Genomic DNA, 23,490 nt, shown 5'->3' with positions numbered 1-23,490 from the left:
GTGGTTTTCATCCTGGTCGTGGAACACTGGACCAGCTCTACACCCTCAGCAGGGTCCTGGAGGGTGCATGGGATTTCGCCCAACCAGTCTACATGTGTTTTGTGGACTTGGAGAAGGCGTTCGACCGCGTCCCTCAGGGGGCTCTGTGGGGGGTTCTCCGGGAGTATGGGGTACCGGGCCCTTTGATACGGGCTGTCAGGTCCCTGTATGACCGGTGTCAGAGTCTGGTCCGCATTGCTGGCAGTAAGTCGGGCTCGTTTCCGGTGAGAGTGGGACTCCGCCAAGGCTGCCCTTTGTCACCGATTCTGGTCATTACCTTCATGGACAGAATTTCTAGGAGCAGCTGAGGTGTTGAGGGGATCCATTTTGGTGACCTTAGGATCGCATCTCTGCTTTTTGTGGATGATGTGGTCCTGTTGGCTTCATCAGATCGTGATCTGCAGCTCTCACTGGAGCGGTTCGCGACCGAGTGTGAAGCGGCCGGGATGAGGCTGAGTGCCTCCAAATCCGAGGCCATGGTCTTGAGCCGGAAAAGGGTAGAGTGCCTTCTCCGGGTCAGGGGTGTTGTCCTGCCTCAAGTGGAGGAGTTTAAGTATCTGGGAATCTTGTTCACAAATGGGGGAAGAAGGGAGCGGGAGATCGACAGGCGGATTGGGGCAGCGTCTGTCGTGAAGCGGGCGCTGTACCGGTCCCTCGTGGTGAAGAGAGAGCTGAGTCAAAAAGCGAAGCTCTCAATTTACCGGTTGATCTACGTTCCCACCCTCATCTATGGTCATGAGCTTTGGGTCATGACCAAAAGAACAAGATCCCGGATACAAGTGGCCGAAATGGGATTCCTCCACAGGGTGGCTGGGCTCTCCCTTAGAGATTGGGTGAGAAGCTCGGTCATCCTGGAGGGACTCAGAGTAGAGCCGCTGCTCCTCCACGTCGAGAGGAGCCAGTTGAGGTGGCTCGGGCATCTGATCAGGATGCCTCCTGGACGCCTCCCTGCTGAGGTGTTCCAGGCACGTCTCACCGGGAGGAGACCTTGGGGAAGACCCAGGACACGCTGGAGGGACTATGTCTCTCGGCTGGCCTGGGAATGCCTTGGGATTTCCCCGGAGGAGCTGGAAGAAGTGCTGGGGAGAGGGAAGTCTGGGCCTCCTTTCTGAAGCTGCTGCCCCCGCGACCCAATCCCGGATAAGCGGCAGAAAATGGATGGTTGGTGGATAGAAAGTGGTGGTGCAGCCATTTTTAAAGAACTACATTTTTATAGCATTTTGGAAGTTATAAAATCATAAAAAACATATATTTTGCTGGATGAAGAAAGCAGATAGTTTCCAACTTAATGACAACAAAAATTAGACAACAAAATGTTACTGGTATTTCTAGTGTCATCCTGTTGCGGAAATTCAATGCAAATATTCCATAGAAAAATCCTTCATCCTTTATTTTTTGCTATCTATCTATCTATCTATCTATCTATCTATCTATCTATCTATCTATCTATCTATCTATCTATCTATCTATCTATCTATCTATCTATCTATCTATCTATCTATCTATCTATCTATCTATCTATCTATCTATCTATCTATCTATCTATCTATCTATCTATCTATCTATCTATCTATCTATCTATCTATCTGCTCCAGTTTTGTTACTACAACTATAAAACTACATTAAATGAATATTTTCTAATATATATATATATATATATATATATATATATATATATATATATATATATATATATATATATATATATATATATATATGGGGAAAATTAAAACCCATTTTGTCCCTATTCTCAAGAATCACTGATAATCAAATTTCCAAACATAGCTGTGTCGGTTAATAAATCGAATTTGCCACACACACTATGGAGGACCGTTTTTACTGGGCAACGAAGACACTGCAGTCTACTTGCTTCTATTTCTATACATTTTACCACGTACGACACACTAGAAACTGTTCTCGCCATGTTATGATTCGTCTAATTAATATACCAGTGTTATTAGCATTTGAAGGAAAACATCCTAATAATTTATATATCATTTAGTAAACTCTCCAATAGGACAGCTTTATTTCTTTTTCCTTTTTGCACAGTCGTTGTCTGTTTCTCGTCGGACGTGTAAAGGAACGGAAACTAAACAGCCACGTAGTAAACGGCGAAGCTCACCGAAAGGGTGAGTTTTTATTGTCCTTTAGGGAATTTGTCATCTTATCATTTGCACTTTGGTGCGGTAATATACTTACGTGATGTTGGGTAATTGGTTTGCCTCCTTACATTTTTCCAGAAAACGCCTTTCAGTTGGCGTCGTTGATTTTTGTTGCTAGCAACTTAGCAGCTTTAGCTTCCCTTTGGGTACACATCTAGCTGTTTTGTTAGCATGCTAACTAGCTTTAGCTACATACAGCCTGGTCTGTCATCTGCTTCTGGCTAGTGTGGGTGAACCAAAACAACCGAGCTAATCAATCTTTACGAAACGTATAGATTCTGTTTATCAGCTATGGGTTTGAATTGTGCCACTGACCGCCTCTACACATGAACTGCAGTACGTAACCTGTCTGCTGTCCAAATCAAAGGTTATCATAGTCTACACACTAAATAACATGATGCAAAACACAAAGGAGGTTTGGGTGATTCTACGGTGACAGTCCCCCTCAGTTCAAAAGTGAAATATTTGCCCAGTAACTGACAGAATGTCACTGCTTGTTTCCACTGAATTTTGCATTTATTGCCCTCTGACTGAAGACTTGCTGTATGACGGTCTCATGACAATTTGTTTCCTCCTGAAACTAAAAGCAGATTAATTTTGTTTCTGTGCTTTTTAGAATAAAATTTTTTATAAATTTCATACCATAAAATAAAATGTAAACAAAGGTTGAAGTATACGCATGAAGTGACACTTGACATGTTAAACAATATGTCATTATGTATTTATGGCCACTACTCATGTCAAATGTGATGAGATTGAATTGCATCATAAACAAAGAGTAGGCTACCTACGTTTATTGTAATAACAGACTGTAACATTTTCATGTAACCTAGAGACAAGTTGTATTTATTTGTGTTATGTATGAGTTTGTCTTGTGTATTTCTTATTTATTCAGACATCAGCATCATTTACACACAGTTGGATGTGACAGTAAAATAGATTTGGTTGGCTTGGTAATTTCTTTAATTTATGGAGTTTGTTTATAGGTGTCAGAAATGTAAAAGGTAAAGTAAAAAAAAAAAAAGATGAAACTATTTATATTTTGACTAGACAAGACAGCCCTGTTTACAATTTAAGCTTATTTTAAGGGTTCTCAATCTACTTAGCTGTTGTAGCGGCTTGTTACAGTGCTTGACTCTGGCTTATGTTTAAAGTAGGCTGTGCTGTTACATACTACAAGCGGACACTGGTGAGAAGCTGCAAGATAACTGATGTATTAATTGTCATCCTTTTCTTTCCTCAGTGATCAGACAGTAAGGTGTTCCTTGGCTCAGACACGTTCCTGGGGAGCCTCCGTCCCCAGAAAATGCTTTAAGTAAGACGTCATTTGCAATAAAGCGCCTGCTGCGCCGTGGCTGTTACTCTTCTCGGTGGAAGTGGATTGTGGTGATACATCAGAGGCTGTTGAGATGGAGGCCAGTAGAGAAGACCAAGTAATAAGGTGCAAGGAAGAGGGGGACTCCACTGTGGAAGTCAACACACTCAAAAAAGGGCTGGAGAGCATCCAAAAGACAAACGAGTTTCTTAACGGTGAGTGCTCTCTTTCAGGACGGATAAGGATTATTTAAATTGTGAGGTTTTGAATGAACGATGTGCGTTAACGTTAGCCACCACCCTACACTGGATGTCAGTGATGTAAAGAAGGTCGCTGGGTAACTGGAGCAGTTATGAAGAAATGGGCACTAAACCCCTTGGGCCTCCTCTTCATTCCTCCATGCTATCACCCATGCTTTGTTTAGTTTCACCTTTCCACTTTGTTCTGCAAATGTCCTTTTCTCTATGCATATTACTGCTAGTTTGTTTCTCCACAGTTTAGTTTTTTTTGGCAGGCCTGACCTGTTTTTGGTGATTACCACCAAAGGATGAGTTTCTTACTGCTCCATGTCTCACCGCTCTTTGAACTAACGTGCTAAATAACTAAACGGAGGTCTCATTAGTCATCAGCTATGTTTGTGTTCTGGTCATAGGAAGCTTTAGGAGGTGGAAAAAAATTACTGTGTTTTAGCCTTGGATTTGTAAACAATAGGGGGGAAAAAATACAGTAAAAAAACGTAAACAGCTTTACACACAACGAGCTGTAATTTTTGCAACCTTTTTTTTGATTTTGGCTTTTTTATATCAATAGCATTTACATTTAAGGAACCTTCAGCTCAAAGTTTTTCAGCATGTAACAGATAATTAAATTTTAATGCTGAGGATTAGAGACAACGTGCCATAGCAATTTGGTGTGTGACTCTGTAGACCTCTGGAAGCCTAAGAAAATGTTGCAGAAACCCTGTTTCACACACAACTTTGGTGGTAGTTAATATATTTTGAAGTTTTATTGACATATATTTTCTTTAATATTTAAAATGCATATTGACGCGGGTATCAATATCTCCCACTAGTGCATATGCTTTGGGCATCCACTCATTCCCCAAGTCAATACACCATTTGAAATCGTGTATAAACTATATAATACTAGGATGAGCAGCAGTATTGGCAAATATGGCAAATTGTGATGAATCCCAATTTTTCCAGCACTTTTCTCATGTGTATTTCTACCATTCTTTGGTTGCTGTAATGTAATATGTCAGGTTGTGGTTGTTGACATCAGTGAAGCTCCATCCGACTGCCAGTGTATTCCAAATGTCCTTTGCGAAATAAATATTACTCTCATGGATATTGCAATTACTATGTATGTACCAATTTCTTCTGTGGATAACAAGTGATGTGCGCAGATTAATAGAGTTATTTTTAAAAAATCAATATTTTTTTAATTTTTTGATTTGATAGGAACTAAAAGCTTTGCTATTTTAAAAACATAAGTCAGACTGTCTTAAAAAGGCTTAAAATGGACTGTATCTAAAGTCAAGGCCTTAAAATGCCTTAAATTTATTTTTAAAGAAATGCAAGTTGGTTTTGAGTATGTTTTGTAACTCAAGGTAGCTAGCTGCGACTTATCATAGGTAATAACCCTGGCAGCTAGTTTTTCTCTGTGTGTGTGTGGATAAGTGCAAATTTCTGACCAGTTGGCTGGACGACGTCCATTCTACCACTGCCTCACAGCCAGGAAGATCCCCCAATCATTCCCGATACTTTTCATTTCAGCTGGCATTAAAAACGTCTTAAGTTTTAGATTTGGATTGCTCAAACCTGTAGATATCTGGGCTGTCACAATACTTTGTGGGTTTCATCAGTTTAAATTGTCTTCCGCTTAGCAGATAATAAAAAAAAAATACTAAGAATCTCCGAAAGCAAAAGATAAAATATGCGTCTGTTAATATTGCGACAACCTCTTACCATCCATAAGCCAGGGTTTGTTTATGATGTAACTGCTACTAACGATGAAGCAAATAGATTCTTGAACCATACGCAGTTGTGCAAAAGTAAATGCAGCCACAGGAAGGTCTTAGCAACCAAGTATTGCGTTAAAATCACAACATAGTTGCTCGACAAAGCTGATCAGCCGGTTTGTCAGGACAATCGCATCTACTACAGCTGGTTCATGGCTATGTTTCACCTTCTGTAGAGGCATGCTCGCTTAAGGAATTTTCAAATCATGTTCACAAATGAAGCAAAAAACGCCTAAATGTGCTCGAATATTATCCACAAGGCTCATAGATGCCGCCCATTCTCCAAAGAAATGTCTGCTGTGGCATATTTTGAGGGAATCGGTGGGAGAAGAGTTGTTGCGCAAGATGTCACAGCTAAAAGCTCCAGACAATAACAGTACAAGTGACGAGACGTGGGAGAAAAAAATGAATCCAATGAACAGGACGGAGAGCTTGGTGAAGAGAGGATTGTTTACCAGAAAACTGGTGACTGATTCAGAAGCGCAAGATCATAAATAACTGGGAAGCAGAAGGTGTTTAGAGAAACTGCAAGTTGTCTTAAATCACCAAATAAGAAAAACAAATCAGACAAAGGGGAGGGAGGAGGTTGTATATAAAATAACATAACTGCTTTCTATAGATCTGTCAAATTTATTAGTATAGCACATTCCAGCAACAAGGCAGTTCAAAGTGCTTTACACCATAAAAACAATACAGTAACCAATTTTGAAACACGCAGTATACATTACATTTAGTCAAATACCGTCATCAAAATCGTGAAGGAAATACAAATCAAATATGTTGATCAATGTCCCACTTACTACGAATCAAAGGCAGCTGTAAACAGGTGGGATTTAGCACTGATTTTATAGGAACTCTGTGTTTCTGCATCTTTGCAGTTTTCTGGAAGTTTGTTCCAGAAACTAAATTCTGCTTCTCCATGTTTGGTTCTGGGGATGCAGAGCCGACCAGAACCAGAATACCTGAGTGGTCTGGAAGGAGCTAGTAAAAATGAAGTGTTTCGATCCTTTTTAGCAGGTTGACTTTGTTCTGAGAATCCACTGGGGAGACTCTGAATTGTTAAATCGCCATAGAAACGTATTGCTCCCAACAATTCAAAAACCACCGGAAATCACCATTATGTTTTCCCTTCCCCATCTATTTTAGGTCCTCTCTCTTCAGACGCGCTGCCAAACGGGAACGAACCGGCAGACGGCCTCGGTGCTGCTGGAGGCACCCTTCCAAACGGATCCCCCCCGCAGAGCAGCAGCTCTCCCATCAACCCGCCGAGCCAAGAGTCCTCCCCAGGTGTGGCTGCTTATCCACCCATGACGGTAGAGAAGGCTGAGGGCTCTAGTGCTGAGGTCAAGGTTCACAAGGGTGACGCTTTGCAGTCCCTCAAACTCAGTATGCCTATGCAGGAGACTGAACTGTGTAAGCAAAAAAAACAACAAACAAAAACAAATCAACAAAATATCAAGAGTGAATGCCACTTTCTGTCCGTTTCCCTCTCTATTTTTAATCCCTTTTTGCTGTGGAATGCTGTGATTTTTCACTTGTGAGAAGTTTTCATTGGAAATCTCTTTATAAGTGTTTTGCTTTTCTGCATTTCTAATCTATAGTTGACGGATATCTTGATTGGTGTGGGTGCTTCATTTGGAACATTGCGTGGGCTAATGGCTGCTTTGGAACTAATCCCCGTGTTATGTTAACTTTTCTTTGGTGATGTTTCAGTTTGGTGATGTTTTCTTTTTGTTATGATAAATGCTGTTTGTATGCATGAAAAAGCTGGTTATTTAGTTTGGCTCCTTATTAACTTCAAACTGGAAAATAACAGCATCACAACGGCATGAATCTGCTTAGTGTGCGACATGCAGGGTTCCTACACTGTCTTGTATACTGTTATATTTTTTATATTATTATAGGAATTGCAAATATTATATCAAAGCCATTTTAAAATGTCACATGTTGAAATTGCGATCAAAAGCACATTTTTCAGATATTGTGTACCTCTAGAAAACTTCATTTGTAGAATTAATTCTGTATGTTAGCTTCTCTAAAAGACTAAAAAAAGTAAATGAAGCTTGAATTTACTTGGAAAATGTGTTCTTTTTACACTGCATTCATATATTACCTTTAGTAAACATCAATAAAGAAACAACTTAGTTTGTGATTGTGGATTTTAGGATATTCTTGTAACTCTTGACTCGGTGCAGTCCTAAAGTTTCAATAGCTTTCTCTATTTTATGCTAGTTGTAAAACCTAGTTTTGTAAAATGAATATTATCTTGTATTGAAGAAGATGTTTATAATATGAGAAACTCATAGGAAATGCAAAAAAGAGCAATGAACTTCCATAAATGCTGCTACTTGTTCTGCACTTTCAGTTTACAATACATTATTGTTAGGGGTGCGCTGATTGATCGGCTTGATCGGCCCCAATTTTCTTAATTTTGAGTGATGAGTGATAGTTACACTAGAAACTGATCTTATCTGCCTTCACAAAGGTCTGAAAACAGTCAGTGTCCCCTTCGTCTCTGCCATAAGAGAAGACTTACTAAAAGGAAAAACAAGTCACAGCACAGTTGTCAATTTATCAACTTTTTTGCCAACATTTAGTGACTTTCCAGACACCTCTACTGACGTTTCCCGCTTAAAAGCCCCCAAAAATGACAAATCTGTATATTTAGATTTTATAACTGAGTGATAGTAAAAAAAAAAAAAAATTAAGAATTGGAATCAGCAGGTCATGCTTTTTAAAGACCGATCATCGGTCAGAAAACCGCAATTAGTGCACCTCTAATATTTGAAGTTGCACGTAAATAAATAAAAAATTGCTGGAAAACTAACATTTTGAAAAGTGTAGGAACCCTGTACAAGTCTCTACTATTCCATGGGGATGTTGTGTAGCTCCTTTTTTTAAACAATACTTGCTTTTCAAAGTGGCATTGCAGGAAGCTTTACCCATTAACAACATCTTCCTTGGAATCGAGAGACGTTGTTGTGACTTCACTAGTTCTGCTGCAATTTGTGCGGTGAGGAAGAGTCTTCAGTTTGGGCTACCTTCTCTCACTGCAGCCAACCAGAAACCATGTCTTGAGATGGAAAACGAGGAAAAGATTCGCCTGGAAGCTCGCCGGCGTCTGGAGGAGCAACTCAAACAGTACAGGGTTCAGCGGCAAAAGGAGAGGGTGAGTGATTGCTGCCACTGCTCTGCTTTTATTCCTATACTTACGTCATCTTTGATGAATCCAAGTTTGCTCTTAAAATCAGCCACGCTCGAGCAGAGCTTCTGCCAAAACTTGATATAAATCAAATTATTGCCCCAATTTGGATTTTATGAGCTCAACCAAAGGAAAATGATTCCTCTTTTTTACGACCTGCGCTCTAATCCATTTGTTGTGTTCCTCTGCCTTCGTGATTCTGTTTGTTCACTTATTCAGCTGGATCAAAGCTGGGATTAAATTTCACACAGAACAGCTCATTGGCTAGTTAGGTGACTTTGAAGGCTGTCGGGTGCACTGGAACTGGAAGACATTTTAAATATTAAAAATAAGTAAACTCAAATACAGAAAAAAACAAAATGTATTATGAAGTCCTTAAAGTAAGGGGTTCATTGAGACCAAAACACCAGACGGAAAACTTTTGTCAGTTTTTGGTAGAAAAATCAGAGAGAGAAAAACGATAAATGATGCAAGTGGAAAATATTGAGCTTGTTTTAATGTATCATGCGATTAATTGATTTATTGCTTATTGCGACAGGTACAGTTATTGATAGATTTTATGACTCTTTCCTCTTCCCAGGCTCATCGCACCCCTAAAAGTCGGCCCTTCAGTACTCTAGATCCTGAACTAATGCTCCATCCTGAGGCGCTACCGCGTGCTAACGCTGTTGCCATGACCAAGGAGTATTCTTTCCTCCGGACCAGTGTTCCCCGTGGCCCCAAACTGGGCAGCCTTGGAATTCCTCCCAGCAAGGAGAAGAAATCCAGATATCCACGTCCCAGTAAGATTCATTCCTTAGCTGACTACAAGTCTCCTGAGAGCGATGGAGGAGGAGGCAGCGGCGGCAGTGCTGGAGGTGGGGGCATGACCACAGCAGATGTCAGCCGGTCCTCCATCAGCTCCGTGTCCACGCTGTCAGAAGTCAGCATGCTGTCAGAGAGCAGCGCATGCGAGACGGACTCAAAGACCAGCACTTCGCTCCAGCTCACCGACAACGGCTCGGAGATGGACGGCAGCGAATCCGGAGTGAAGCCTGGCAATGACGGCAACGACAGCGACAGCTCCTCCTACAGCAGCGTGTCCACGAGGGGAACCTACGGGATGCTCTCGGCCGCCGTGGAACGGCAGCAGGGGCCGTACACGGTGGAGGGCAGGGAGATCGCTCCAGAGGCCGTGGGTCAGTTCCCGTCGCTGCAGGAGGTGCTGCAGGCGGCGAGCGACGAGCAGCACCTGCTGGAGATGGAGAGGGAGGGGACGGAAGAGCCACGCAGCCGGAGGGACAGTTTCTCCAGCAGGTATTGAATATTGTGTTATTCTTTTTGTTTTGTTTTTGTTTTTTTGCTTTTGCTAAATCTTCTGCATTTTTAAATTTCAGCGTTTCATTGGAGAGTTCAGTGATGGGTCACGATGAGATGCTCCAGGTGCTAAAAGAGAAAATGAGGCTCGAGGGGCAACTGGAATCCTTGTCATCTGAAGCCAGTCAGGTAATAAGCCACTACTGTCATTTTGTTGCTCCTTTCACATAAAATATTTATTCATTAAATCAACAGTTTAGAGATCCTGGGAGAAAGGCAGAGAGGAAGCTGAATCCCATCTAAGATGTTAACTATGAAAGAGTTTGTGTTTTTAAAATACTAAGTGGTTTGTGAGAATTTTTCAATGTAATTCTTGTGTTTTTTTATGGATTATGGGAAACTTTTCTTACTACCATTTGTTCTTATTTATTGTTATGTGAGGTCTTTTAGTTTTTAGTCAGGAATGTAATTTTGATTCCTTATTTCTTACTTGTTTAGCACACATTTGACATTAAAGTAGACTTTACACAGTTCTGACAAAATTAATATAGAGATTTTAAAAAATCACACAGAATAGAATAGAAATATCCTTTTATTGTCATATGGTAGGGAAATTCAGGTATTAAAAATATATAAAAATAAATGAACAAAATGAAGAATAGCATGCTGTACATTAAAGACAAGAATATAGCTTAAGCAAACTGCAATTATTGGAAATTATTGCTCTGATCCAAGGAATGTGCATCTTAGTAGGATATGTTTTTTCAAAATTGTACATAATGTGTTTGTGTATTTTGAGACCAGACTATTTGATACATCTTTCTTAATGCATAATGATTTTTTTTTTTCTTTTTTGCTGAGATAGTGCTGTGGTCAGCGCAAGGTGGTATTGCTTAATTATTGTGACCTATTGTGGGAATAACTGACCAGTAGAAGTGTTAATGTTGACGTTTGAGATCATTTCCCCCGGTATGGAGTGGACAAAAATGAGACAAATCACAAGCCAAGAACTAAATATGTAAAAATCTTTAAATGTCATCAAAAAAGCAGAAAACGAGAGTATATTGGAAAGCCACAGATGCAACACAAAATGAATAAATAAATTAATTTGTTTCCAGAGTCAACTGTTGTGACTCTGGAAACCCCTGGAAGACTTGGCTGAAGTTCTCTTACTACTTCCTCTTCCCTCTAGGCTCTCAAAGAGAAGACGGAGCTCCAGGCCCAGCTTGCTACAGTGAACGCTCAGCTGCAGGCCAAGAGAGAAGAGGCTCAGGTCAGCCAGGAGAGGCAAAGTGCTCTCAGCTCAGAAGTCGGCACGCTGCGCCAAAACTGCAGCCAGCTAGAGAAGGCCATGGTGGAGCTCCAGGGCAGCTTGGAGAACAAGAACGCCAGCTTGACCTCTCTAAGCAACGACCTGAAAGTTTCTGAAGACCAATACAACCGGCTGATGGCGAAGGTGGAGGAGCTGCAGAACACAATGACTTCAAGGGACAACACAGGTGACTTAACAGAGACAGAAGGGTTTCCTCTGCATGTAATTGATTGTTGCGCCACCACACCTTCAGAATGAAGTTTTTAAAATATATATATTTATTAAATCTATCGAAGATCACAATTGTTAGTTCTGGGACTTCTGAATCGATTCAAAATGCTCAAAATCTTTTCTTTTGCTTATCGCATTACGCGTTCACTCGGCCGTCTCCTGTGTATTTTTTTATAATTCTTTGATATATATTTTTTCATCTAAGAAAAATACAGGCAACTAAGCTAACTTTATACTAGTAATTCATGTTACAGAATGAATTGGTCAATTTAAACAGAATCTCTGGACCATTTGAGTAGAAAAATTATTTTCTGAATGAAAAATTGTTTCTGAATAGAATCATGGCCCTAAAAATTGGAATCAATTCGCTACACGCTGAAAGATTCACATCACTTATAAATATATAGCCTATATTTATTCAAACCATAATCCGAGTTTGAAGTGAAATGTTGAATTTTACTTTATTTGAAAAACCAGCACCGCCGACTCCTTCCAGTCCAGCAGAGAAGCGAGCTACTGTGTGCTGCGCTGCTTTCAGGAGTGAATAAAAAGATACAGACAGTTCAAAGTAGAAGGAGAGAAAAGATGAAACAATGTTACTTAAGGAAAATCAAGTTGAATGCATGCTGTGAAAATGACCCTAAAGTTAACATATGTTGCATTTGAACAACAGTAACGTACGTTTCAGACGTTTCAGACCTGTAGAGATGAGCATGTTTAGAAAACCTAGCACGATTAGAAAACTTTTTTTTTTCCCCCACAGTTCATGACCTGCGTCAGCAGATGGCAGGCCTCCAGGGTCAGTTGCAGCAGGTCCAGCTGGAGCGCAGCACCCTTCAGAGACGACTGAAGACCTCCCAGGCTGAGATCGACTCGCTGCAGCAGGTCAGGCAGTGGTACCAGCAGCAGCTGGCGCTGGCCCAGGAGGCCAGGGTGCGACTGCAAAGCGAAATGGCCAACATGCAGGTGGGAATCAGCCACGGTGGCAGGGAACTAGCAACGCAGGACGTTGCAGTCGGCCCCTGTTCACATCAACCTGTCTCTCTCGAAGGCGGGGCAGATGACTCAGTTTGGCGCCATGGAGCACCTGAAGCTGGAGAACGTGACACTTTCCCATCAGCTGACTGAGACCCAACACCGGTCCATTAAAGAGAAGGAGCGCATCGCTGTGCAGCTGCAAAGCATTGAGGTACATTCAGGGGTTCATATGAGTGCTTGAAATCCTTGGAAATGCTTGACTTTCAATCAAATGTGCTTGATATTCAAACTGCACAGTTTTATAAGAAATGTAATTTAATGTTTGATTTTATTTCTATTTGTTTTAACTATAAAACTTAGAGATTCATCCTCTCATTTTCCAGGGGATTTTTACAAAACAAACAAAAACAGTAATAAAAATCGTAATGAGTAAATCCGAAATATAATAACAAACATTCAACACAGAAAACATTTACAGTTGAAACCAGATATTTTCATACACCTAATAAAATCCACACACACGATTTCTTATTCTTAATGTGTCAGTGATTTATTGATTTGTTGTAATTGACTTATACTTTACACATTAAATGTTATTAAAATATTTTTTTCTGTTTGTTAAATTAGTTTTGTTCTCAAACCAGTCAGGTGGGTAGAGAGAGAAATTGTAAAACATAACATTTTGGTGTATTTTAGTTATCCTTGGATTGCTTTCTAAGACATTATTAATAACAATAATAAACAGTATTGAATAATAGTGAGTAATTTAAACTGTTTTTTAGTTCAGTTTTCATCTCCAAAGTGCGGTGCGGGAAAAGTTTGAAAACTTGCGTTGAAATTGCTTGAGAAGTACTTGAAAATAAAACCCTAAACTGAAAAGCTGCTGGGTTCATTGTTTGTATTTTTTCATCTGCGATGCAGGCCGACATGCTGACCCAAGAGGCCGCCTACAAACAGATCCAGGACGCAAAAACCATGGTGGAAGACGACCTGCAGCACAAACTGGAGGAGTTTGAGGAAGAGCAAGAGCGCCTGGTAAAGCTGGCCAACACAGCCACGACGCTGGAGAGGGAACTGGAGCAGGTAGTTTCTGCAAAATCCAGAGAAAAGCTGGTAAACTTGGGCGGTAAACCTTGTGACCTTTGTCTTTCATATTTCCCGTGGTAGGTCAAGTTGACACTTTCCCAAAAGGACTTGCAGCTGCAGTCGCTTCAGAAGGAACACCTGGAGCTGATGCGCCAGCTGACGACGACTCAGGAGATGCTACAAACCAAAGAGCAGTCCATCAACCAGCTTGAGGCCAGGTACCAGGAGCTGGAGGCCCAGCTGGCCGAGCTGCAAACAGAGAGCGCCGCCAAGGACGACACCATCCAGTTCCTCCAGAACGAGAAGATCGTCCTGGAGGTGGCGCTGCAGGCCGCCCGAGCCGATAAGAGCCAGCTGGACGAGGGGGCCGAGCGGCTGGGCGAGGATGTCCTGGTGGCCTCGGACATCCTGGACCAGCTCAGACAGGAAGTCCAAATCAAAGCCAGTCAGGTAGAAGACAAGAGTGGAAACGGTTTGTCACAGTTTGAACACTTTCTTGAGGGTCACTTATTTAAAAATGTTTCAAAATTTGTAGATTGAATCTCTGCAACAAGAGAATAATTCCCTGAAGAAACAAGCGCAGAAATTAAAGGAGCAGTTCCAGCAACAAAAGGTAATACATCTTCTTCTTTTATTCTTTTTTTTATTATTATTTTAGTCGTCTTTATTGGTAAAATCTGAAGACAGGACATAAATGTAGAAATTGGGCCTGAACGTCCCAGCTGGCTGATGGTGACGGTGTTGTGGGAGGATGCCAAACGGCAGTCAACTTCTATGACGAATGCCTGAAGTGCTGGTTGGCATGCCGCGCTGCACGGAGCAACGGCTGCTTTATCACTCTGACAGGCTGTCACACAGAGGGTGGAGCTGAATGACAGAGCAACAAAAAAAAGTTCAATTTACTGCATCTTTAAAAGCCGGAGCTTTTTGTCGAAGCGTCAGCGCTCGTGTTCATCAAGTCTATGAAAGCAGTTCGCCGCTGACACCGACGGGTTTTGTGGAAAATGCGGTTTTGTTCCGTTCAACATATCAGTGTGAGAGCAGCAGCAAAAGCATGAAGTTGTCAAATGTGCTTTCTGCTGAAAAGAACAAAAAGCTAAATATTTCTTTTTGTTACGACGCAACAAAAATAAACATGTATATTTTTTAACACTAATTACACAGCCCACAGGAGAATAGGAGTGTTTAATTAGCCAATGAGCTTTGTACATTTTGGGGAGTTGATGGAATAGAAAAAATTATTATCCCACAGTGGGAAAAAAAATTCTGAAAAATTAGTTGAATTTTTGTCTCATTTGTTATTTTTTTATTATTTAAAATTTTTTTATTTTTTTTTATTACCCCTACATTACACATGTCTATTAATTTATCTTGTACCTTCCCAATTGTTACTATCTAGACATGCTAAAGTTCCTAATGCAGGTTTTCTACATTTCCTAGTAGAAAAAAAGGAGAAAAAAACTGGTTTTGACCTGTAAAGTTTTTTATTATTATTATTTAATTCAGGCAATGAAGAAAATAAGGTTGTATTTCTTCTACTCACAATTTTAGGTTAACATCTGACCTGAGTTCCCAAATGATGCAATAGGATTAAAACAATCTTGTCGATCAAAACAAATATAAGCAAGACATGTCTTAAAAAGTTCTTCTTGAACATTTAATAAGACTAAAAAACAAAACAATGTTTCTGAATGGACAGGTGATGGTGGAAGCGTACCGTCGGGACGCTAGCTCCAAGGACCAGCTCATCAGCGAGCTGAAGTCCACCAAGAAGCGGCTGCTGGCTGAAGTGAAGGACCTGAAGCAGGAGCTGCTGAGCGCCCAGGGCGAGAAGCAAAAGGCCGAGCTGGAGCAGGCCCGCTTGCAGACGGAGGTGGCCAGAGTTCAGGAGCAGATGAACAACATGGAGGCCCATCTGCAGGCCATCCAGACGGAAAGGGATCAGCTTGAAACCCAAATTCAGGTACAGTTTTTTTTTTTAAAGCAAATTTTCAGTTTATTCAAAGTATATTTTGTTGTGAAGGAAAAATATCTTCCGTGCCTTCCTTACTCAGTCCCTGCAGTACGATCAGAGCCAGCTCATCGCGACTCAAGAGAACGAGAGCTTGAGGAAACAGGTGGAGCAGATGGAGGCGGAAGCCAAAAAGTGAGTCATGTTCTGCTTGGAGGTCTCAGCAGTTAGAAACAATCCGACACAAATGATTTATATACATCTCAGAAACACAAACAACACGGTTCTGTGTCGATTTTGTCTGAGGATTAACACGTCCGAGTCGTGCGGTGTGTGTATGTGTGTGAAGAAGCCTGCCCGCTATGTTCTTTTAACTGCTACGTGTGTCCAAACAGGGCCATCTCGGAGCAGAAGGTGCGCATGAAGAGGCTGGGAACGGATCTGACCAGTGCTCAGAAGGACATGAAGGCCAAACACAAAGCCTACGAGAACGCTGTGGGCATTCTGAGCAGGAGGCTCCAAGAGGCTCTGACCGACAAGGAGACGGCGGAGGCAGAGCTAGCCAAGCTCCGCGCCCAGCTGTCAGATGGCGGGAACAGCCAGGCCTTACAGGTAAAGTTGACGGAGCTTTAAAAATCTTTAAGTGAATATTTTATACACAGCTGAAACTTTAAATCTTCATTTTGTTTTTTTCTGGCAGAAAAATCTGATTGTCTAAAAGCTGTTAAAATTATATATTTTATTCAGGAAAAAATTGAGGCCCTGCAAGCCGAACTGCAGACTGTCACAAAGAGCAAGACCATGTTGGAAAAGGAGTTACAGGAAGTGATCACTCTCACCTCCACGGAGCTGGAGGATTACCAGGAGAAGGTTCTGGAGCTGGAGGATGAGGTAAAAATAATTTTAAAAATAAATAAATAAAAAAGCTTTTTTTATTTTGATCTTACAGAATTTCTCAGAGTTCATGTTCTGGGTCGTTTTTTCCCCCCTTCAGCTCCAGGAGTCGCGCTGTTTCAAGAAGCGGATCCGGAAGTTGGAAGACGCCAACAAGAAGTTGGCGCTCGAGCTGGAGCACGAAAAAGGGAAACTCGCCGGTTTGTCACAGTCCCATAATGCATTGCGGGAGCACGCCAACATTTTGGAGTCTGCCTTAGCGAAGAGGGAGGCAGATCTTGTCCAGCTAAACTTGCAGGTGAAAAAAAAAATCATGTTTGCATCTCAGTTTAGGCAACAAGCTTCTCTATGATATGCCTGAAATGTCGAAAGAAAAACAAACGGATGTAAGGAGTTGGCTACAGTTTTTTCTTACCGTTTCTCTTTAGGTCCAAGCTGTTCTTAAGAGAAAAGAAGAGGAGGACCAACAAATGAAGCAGTTGGTTGAGACTTTACAGCTTGCTCTGGAGAAAGAGAAAACCAAAGTGAAAGACTTAAAGGAACAGGTATGAAGAATAGCAAGGTGAAGTGTGAACGGAAGCAGTTAAAAATCACACTGTAGCATACCAGGGACTAAACTCCTTAAGATTTGAATTTGTTATACTTCCATAAAAGGAATTCAACTTTTGCATGATTGGTATCTGAATTTACAGTTGCATTGTTTTCTAACATTTTTCTTTTGTTTTTCCACATATGCCATTTAAATAATTTAAAAATAAAACTTGTTTTTTTTTTAAATAATGGGCTGGAGTAGAGAAAATACCTCTTCTTTCTCCAAAAAAAAAAATGTTGCGTTTACGGATGTTTATAATCTTTAATTTCAGCTGAATAGCTGGACTCCCAGTCATGCTACAGCTAATTTTGTCATCTTATTGTATTGGAGTAACAATTGATTTAAAACTAAAGAGGAACTTTGAATAATTAGAGAATACCTATGGACCAAATTAGAGTTGCACAATATAACAAATTGCCATTACAGTATCAATATGAACATTATAGCAATCAAAAGAAATTTTTTGACTATAATGTGTTTAGATATTGAATTTGTATGTGCACAATACTTTAGCCTGTTTATTGGACATTTGTTGCCCTCAGTATTGACACTCATTTAGTTTTTGGCAACACTGTGATTAAAGGAAGGAAAGTAAAGGAGTCAAAAAAATGTGAGTTAATTATAATCAATATATTTACATTGCAATAACAGTGTAATTACGTGCTCCCCTGATGCCATACAGGATAAATGAGCATGTTTTATATGACTCAGATTCTAAAAATAGAAATAATTGGGAGCTGCAGCTAATTAAGAAAGGTGCAAATGGAGGAGAAAATATTGTATCTTTACAGATTTCATGCAAAATATAACTAGGCACCAATGAATAACAAAATGTTGTGCATTTCAGATTGACTATTATAAAGAATACAGATACAATTAGATCTCAATTCTATCTCATAGCATAGTTAGAAACTAATATATAATTTCTAAAAAAGGATTTTTATTGTACATCTTTGTTGCGTTCTTCAATTCTGCGTTAGAATTTGGAGATTCTGTAAAACTTTGCTCTTTTCAGGTTGTAATTCTATCATACGTCCTCTAGGTGGCAGCAGCAAAGGCAGAGGCAGCCCATAACAGACGGCACTACAGGGCGGCCATGCTTGAGCTGTCAGAGATCAAGAAGGACCTGCAGGCCAAAGAGGACCTGGTGAAAGCTCTGCAGAACGAAGCTCAGAAACTACAGTACGTACACGTTGCCCTGACGACTGCAGAAATAGAAAATGCACGTTTTAATCTGTAGTCGCGTCCATAATTCATGTGGAACGTGTGGCGCTCCGCAGGGCTCAGGACGACCAGCACGCTCAGGATGTTTCCAGGTTCCAGCAGGAGCTCGCTGAGGCTCATTCCCAGCTCCAGATCCTGCGAAAACAACTCGATGAGGAACTCGCTAAGCAGCCCCTCACCAACCAAGAGGTATAAACTCCCCCAAAAGTTTATAGCTAAATCACAGAAAAGACACAATATTCCTGTTGATGCTTTTCTTCTGCAGTTCCTCTTGTAGCCGAGGCACTTTGAATGTGCAGCCTTTCGGTTTTATAAAGACTGATTCAGTTCTTTTTTGTTTTTTTTCTGACCCATCACTCGTCGTAGATCAAATATCTTCGAGTTGCATGGATGTCTAATATTTTCTGCTGATTCAGGTTGAGGACCTGAAGTGGGAGGTGGAGCAGAGGCAGAGGGAGATTGAAGCACAGAAGCAGCAGCTGGAGATGATGGAACAGTGCCACCACAGAGAGCTGGACAACTTACAGATCGCCCTGCAGGCAAGCCTCCACTTTGTTTCTACATCAGTGTTTCTCAATCTTATCTCATTTACCAAACATCACGGACCACCTAGCTTGAAATTCCACCTGCCCGCAATAGCAACATCTTAATAAACACAAACTGAAATGAAAATATTAGACTCTTAACTCACAAATGAGAAAGGTGGTGCTGTTTTGTAAATATGACTGGCCATGAACAATTTTACTCAGGCTGCTTTGATTCTGAAAGTGTGGATTCTAAGCTTTCCAATGAGAAAAAAAAACACAAGGAATTCAAAAAAGAAGTTGTTCTTTGTTACAAGTGTTGTATGTGTAAACATATTAGGACTATTTGTAATTTAGAAGCATAATAAAAGAAAAAAAAAGACTTGAGTTGCTTTTGGTGCGAAGAAAGCCCAACATAAATATCTATTTCATTTTCGGTGTTAAGATGCAGTTAGTCAGTGGTGTGGTGTAGCGCTGCTACCTGCCTCATCACCATCACGGCACACACAGCACAGCTGCAGCGGATCAGCCCCAGTGTGGGCAGACTTAGACCTTCATGCTGGTGGCATGCTATGTACCGTAATAATGTAATAAAAATAAAGTTGTGCAACTCACCCGAGAAACTGAAAAATATTTCTGCAGACATGAATTCCTCCAACGATGTAAACAATCCTGGCATTGTTTTCATTCCACCAGTATCTTCAGTTTTTCTTTTGAGTGCCCCGCTTGTAAGACACTATTATTATCCATTATTATTTTTTAACAAAAACGTTTGACAAGCTAACTTTGCATCATACTTTGAGGTTACGTCACTGTAAATTAACGCTCGTTTATGTACAGTACCTTGCAAATCACGGTTTGAGAAAGACCGTTCTAAAGTATACACACAAAACTATATGGAATTAGTGTAACGAATGTTTAAATCATGGAATTGCTTTGAACAAAGCTACCTGTTCGTTTGGCAGGATGCTGTGGTTTCTGCTCTTTTTGTTGTTTAAAATTAAAGCGCAGCTGTCTTCTTTCAGAACATAAAGGTGGAGCTGGACACCGTCCAGGAAGAGCTGAGCAGCACCAGAAAGGACAAGTTCATGCTTCAGGCCAAAGTGGGCGAGTTGAGAAACAGCATGAAGACCATCCTGCTGCAGAACCAGCAGCTCAAACAAGACCTCAAACAGACTCGTCTCAGGAAGGTAAGACATCTTTCAGCTCCCTTTATACAAGAGGCTGTGTAAGAGTTGAGTGCTGACGTGACTAAGCGTGTCCCTGTGATGATGTCGTTGTTGGAGCAGCAGCGGATGGAGCTGAAGAGTGACGGGAACCCATCAAACCCAGTAACCCCAGTTAAGATCCCAGACTGCCCGGTGCCCGCCTCGCTGCTCGATGAATTACTGAAACCGTCAACTTCCGTAAACAAGGAACCTCTGAACAACCTGCACAACTGTCTACGACAACTAAAGTAAGCGATCAAGCTGAAAGTAATTGTCAAACTTCGATGTGACTTATTGGGATTTTATGTTGTGCCAACACAAAACTCGATGTAATGGTTAGAGAGGAAGTAACTCTGGATGAGCTGTAGAGATTCACAGCTCAAGTGGGAGAAGACTTTTTTTTACAGGACGACTATCTGTTAGGCAGTCCACAAATCTGACCGTTTTATGTAACAATGGCAAGAAGAAAGCAGTTGGTGGAGGAATATCGCAGGAAATCATGTTTGCTGTTGCTAAAATCTATATGGGGAACATGGCAAACATGTGGATAATCAAATGAGACCAGAATGTAACTAAAGCTAACAATGTTTAGACAAGCAGAGAGGAAATGGACGTGGTAGAACGATTTAAGTCAAAATCCAGACTTAAATGCTTCTGAAAAATTAATGTTCAGAGCTACTCTCCATCCAATTTCACTGAGCGGTAAACCATTTAGTAAAGAAAAAGCAGTGTAAACTTTACACTAGGTGTGGAAAAGTACTGAATACATACCCGGAACAACTTACAGTAAGAATTTCAGCAACATTATTGTTTTATCAAAACAAGTCTCTCTTGTAAATGAGATCTTGGATCTCAATGAGAGGACCTGTAGAAATAAAGATGAAATAAAAATAACATGTATCAAATCAGGTACAAATTATCAAATCAGGGCGGGGCTAACCATGCATTTCACTTTTCTTCCATTATTTCTCTTAGCATTAAAAAGAAGTTGAAGATCATTTACTACATGGTGTCCACACAGCTTTACAAAGTTTTATATTCTTGTATATAAAAGTGTACTAAAACAATCCCAGTTGGCCTTGAGTACGTTAATCTGAGGTCTTACATTTTCTCGGGACAGGACTACTAGTCTCGTTTTGTCTTTCTAGTTTATTTTTCTTGTGGGAATTTTCTGTCGAGCAAATATTTGAGTTGCATGCAGACATCTTCATTTCGGTGTTTGAGGCTAGCGCTTACTAGCTACTAGTAGACCCTTGCTATAGCTAGCTGGCTAACATTTTTGTATCTGTCATCGCCAGTTGACTGGACGACGTTCCTCTTTGCCACCGGCTCCCTTCTGTTTCCAGCCCATGCAGGGTTTACGTGCATTCTGTGCAAAAAAAAAAACTTGGGACTACTACTTGTAAAAAATTTATATTTTACAACATAAAATACACAATTTTCTTTTGACCATTTCTGTCGTGATACAGGCGTTAACTTTCCCTTCATAATTGTCTTAAAAAGCATTCAATTTGAGTTGGTGAAACCTGGAGAAACTCGGTATTACCTTTTAATTACCATGGCTTTATTATGTTGTTCTGTCACATAAAATGTCAAAATGCAAATTTTAGTGACTGTAACATGGTGAAATGTGGAAAGATTTTCAAGGCACTGTATTAGCTGTTGTCACATGGCACTTTGGGATTAAAAAGTCTTTTCCTTTTTGCTCTTAGGGAGGAGATGGACAGCCTCCAGAAGCAGATGGAGGAGCACACTGTGACTGTAAATGAATCAGTGAACTCATGGACAAATGCAGAAGAGGGATTGGCTCAGCTGGGATTTGACAACAATATCTCCAACTCGCCAAGTGCGGTAAAACGTGTTGTGGAAAATAATAACGGAGCAGAACAGCAGCAATCATAACTACACAGCCCTTTCTCAGATGAAGCGGGACGGGGGTTGGGGGTATTATCCACAAAGGCACTTTTGAGCCCCCACACTCGCTTTCTCTAAAAAGAAATTGCTGCCAACATTTGGCATTCCTCCCTTCAGCACTCAAGTGCTTTTGCAGATACTTTCTATACCATAGCTTTATTCTTTTGTGTTTATTTTATGGGTTAAATTTATATTATGCATTTGTCACATTTATTTATTAAGATTTAAGAAATTAGAATGTTTGAAAAATTATTTCCTTCTAAGGATCCCCCCTGTAAAAGTTTCAGAAATGGCGTAAAGATGAATCCTTTCCCTCACAAATTAGCTAGTTTTCCTCCACTAGATTCCAGTAAGTCCTCCCCCCTTGCAAAATCGGTTGCGTCGATGCTGCTCAGCGAAGAGTTTTTTGACAGAAACTACATCCTGTTCTTCCATATATTTGTGCCTGTTTTCTCGTGACTTTTCCCATCTGCTGTTTTGCTAATACTGACTTCAGTTTGTAATGAAACTGTTATCACTCCTATTCGTAAAGTTAGACGACATGTACAGTTGGGCTCAGATTTTGTTTTTGATTGCCTCTTGTTAAAATGCAATGTTTATCAGGTAATCATATCAACTTTCATTTCCAATCTGTAAAAAATATTCCTGTTATGTTAGTCTAACATGAACTTCAGTAATTTGTATGCAAAAAAAGCCTTAAGCAATGTTTAAAATGCTGTACAGGGCAAAGTTGTTTGGAATGAGTGTCTTTTCTGGTCAGGGTGTGTGCAAAATGAGATGTTATTGTACAGGTGAACTAATCCTTACTGAAGAGCTGTTTATTGTAAGTAAAACACATGAAGTGATATTGCACACTAGATGATCAAGAGTGAACTGACAAAATAAGCTGTTAAAATGAAATGAAAAGTTACATCTACTAACAGCAGGTATTGCTTGTTTATTTTTGATTGTTACATTTGGTACTTACTGTATTTACAAAAGAAAAACTTGGATTCACCAAATGATATTGGTGAACTCTGTTCCTGGTGTTATGGGAAGGTTCACTGTTTTTCAGAGGTTAATATATATAATATGTGTGTCCTTTTTGTAATGTTAACTGATCAGATTTATGTTGGCATAAAAATTTAAAAAAACCTGACATCGAAATGCAAAAAGAGATCTAATGACAAATCAACCAGGATTTTAATGTTAGGGTTGTAATGGATTGTTTCTTTCTGCATGCAGTTGTGCTGCAGCCCTTTTACTCCTGGATTGTAATTATTAGTCCTATACGTATTCTTGTAAACTATAAAAGGGACACAAATATTAAATAAATGCCTGTTTGGGGCATTAATAACAAATGTACTCAGACTACACTATAAATTTATTTTATGTTGTCTGCATACTTACTCTGGCTGTTTTGTTCTTTTTCCCCCCCCCAAAGACTGGAATTGTTCCCGATGAAATGTTTGTTTTGGAAAATGTCATCGCATTCATGATAAAGAAAATTGCACTATTCATATTCCATCTCCTGTCGTCCTTCTCTGTGTGGTTTTTCGGTAT

The 23,490-nt window shown here is 40.4% G+C and overlaps 1 protein-coding gene across 2 annotated transcripts; it reads left to right on the top strand.

Annotated features, from left to right (window-relative positions):
• Positions 1 to 1,909: 1,909 nt before the first annotated feature.
• golga3 (golgin A3) lies at positions 1,910 to 23,449 on the top strand. Of its 2 annotated transcripts, none has more exons than XM_008417619.3 (24): positions 1,910 to 2,168; positions 3,445 to 3,731; positions 6,683 to 6,823; positions 8,593 to 8,705; positions 9,319 to 10,034; positions 10,115 to 10,223; positions 11,227 to 11,533; positions 12,341 to 12,543; positions 12,629 to 12,766; positions 13,477 to 13,638; positions 13,723 to 14,091; positions 14,177 to 14,254; positions 15,341 to 15,604; positions 15,696 to 15,787; positions 15,988 to 16,204; positions 16,340 to 16,483; positions 16,587 to 16,784; positions 16,915 to 17,031; positions 18,121 to 18,260; positions 18,359 to 18,491; positions 18,719 to 18,841; positions 19,852 to 20,016; positions 20,116 to 20,282; positions 21,747 to 23,449. In XM_008417619.3, the coding sequence occupies exons 2-24, from the start codon at positions 3,611 to 3,613 to the stop codon at positions 21,934 to 21,936; spliced, it is 4,407 nt and encodes a 1,468-aa protein (XP_008415841.1). In that variant the 5' UTR covers positions 1,910 to 2,168; positions 3,445 to 3,610; the 3' UTR covers positions 21,937 to 23,449. The 2 variants fall into 2 exon arrangements, with proteins under 2 accessions (XP_008415841.1, XP_008415840.1); XM_008417618.3 differs by having other exon boundaries at positions 6,683 to 6,949.
• The last annotated feature ends 41 nt before the right edge of the window (positions 23,450 to 23,490 follow it).

This window comes from Poecilia reticulata, chromosome 9, assembly GCF_904066995.2.
Source record: "Poecilia reticulata chromosome 9, P_reticulata-male-v2, whole genome shotgun sequence".
Lineage (NCBI taxonomy): Eukaryota > Metazoa > Chordata > Actinopteri > Cyprinodontiformes > Poeciliidae > Poecilia > Poecilia reticulata.
This window is presented reverse-complemented; position numbering and strand designations above follow the sequence as displayed.

What these genes read in the sequence shown, in the direction of transcription:
- golga3 (XM_008417618.3), top strand. Translation starts at nt 3,611, where the DNA reads ATGGAGGCCAGTAGAGAAGACCAAGTAATAAGGTGCAAGGAAGAGGGG. An exon ending in GACAAACGAGTTTCTTAACG is followed by an intron (nt 3,732 to 6,682) that starts GTGAGTGCTCTC and finishes CATCTATTTTAG; the next exon opens with GTCCTCTCTCTTCAGACGCG. An exon ending in GACTTCAAGGGACAACACAG is followed by an intron (nt 11,534 to 12,340) that starts GTGACTTAACAG and finishes TTTCCCCCACAG; the next exon opens with TTCATGACCTGCGTCAGCAG.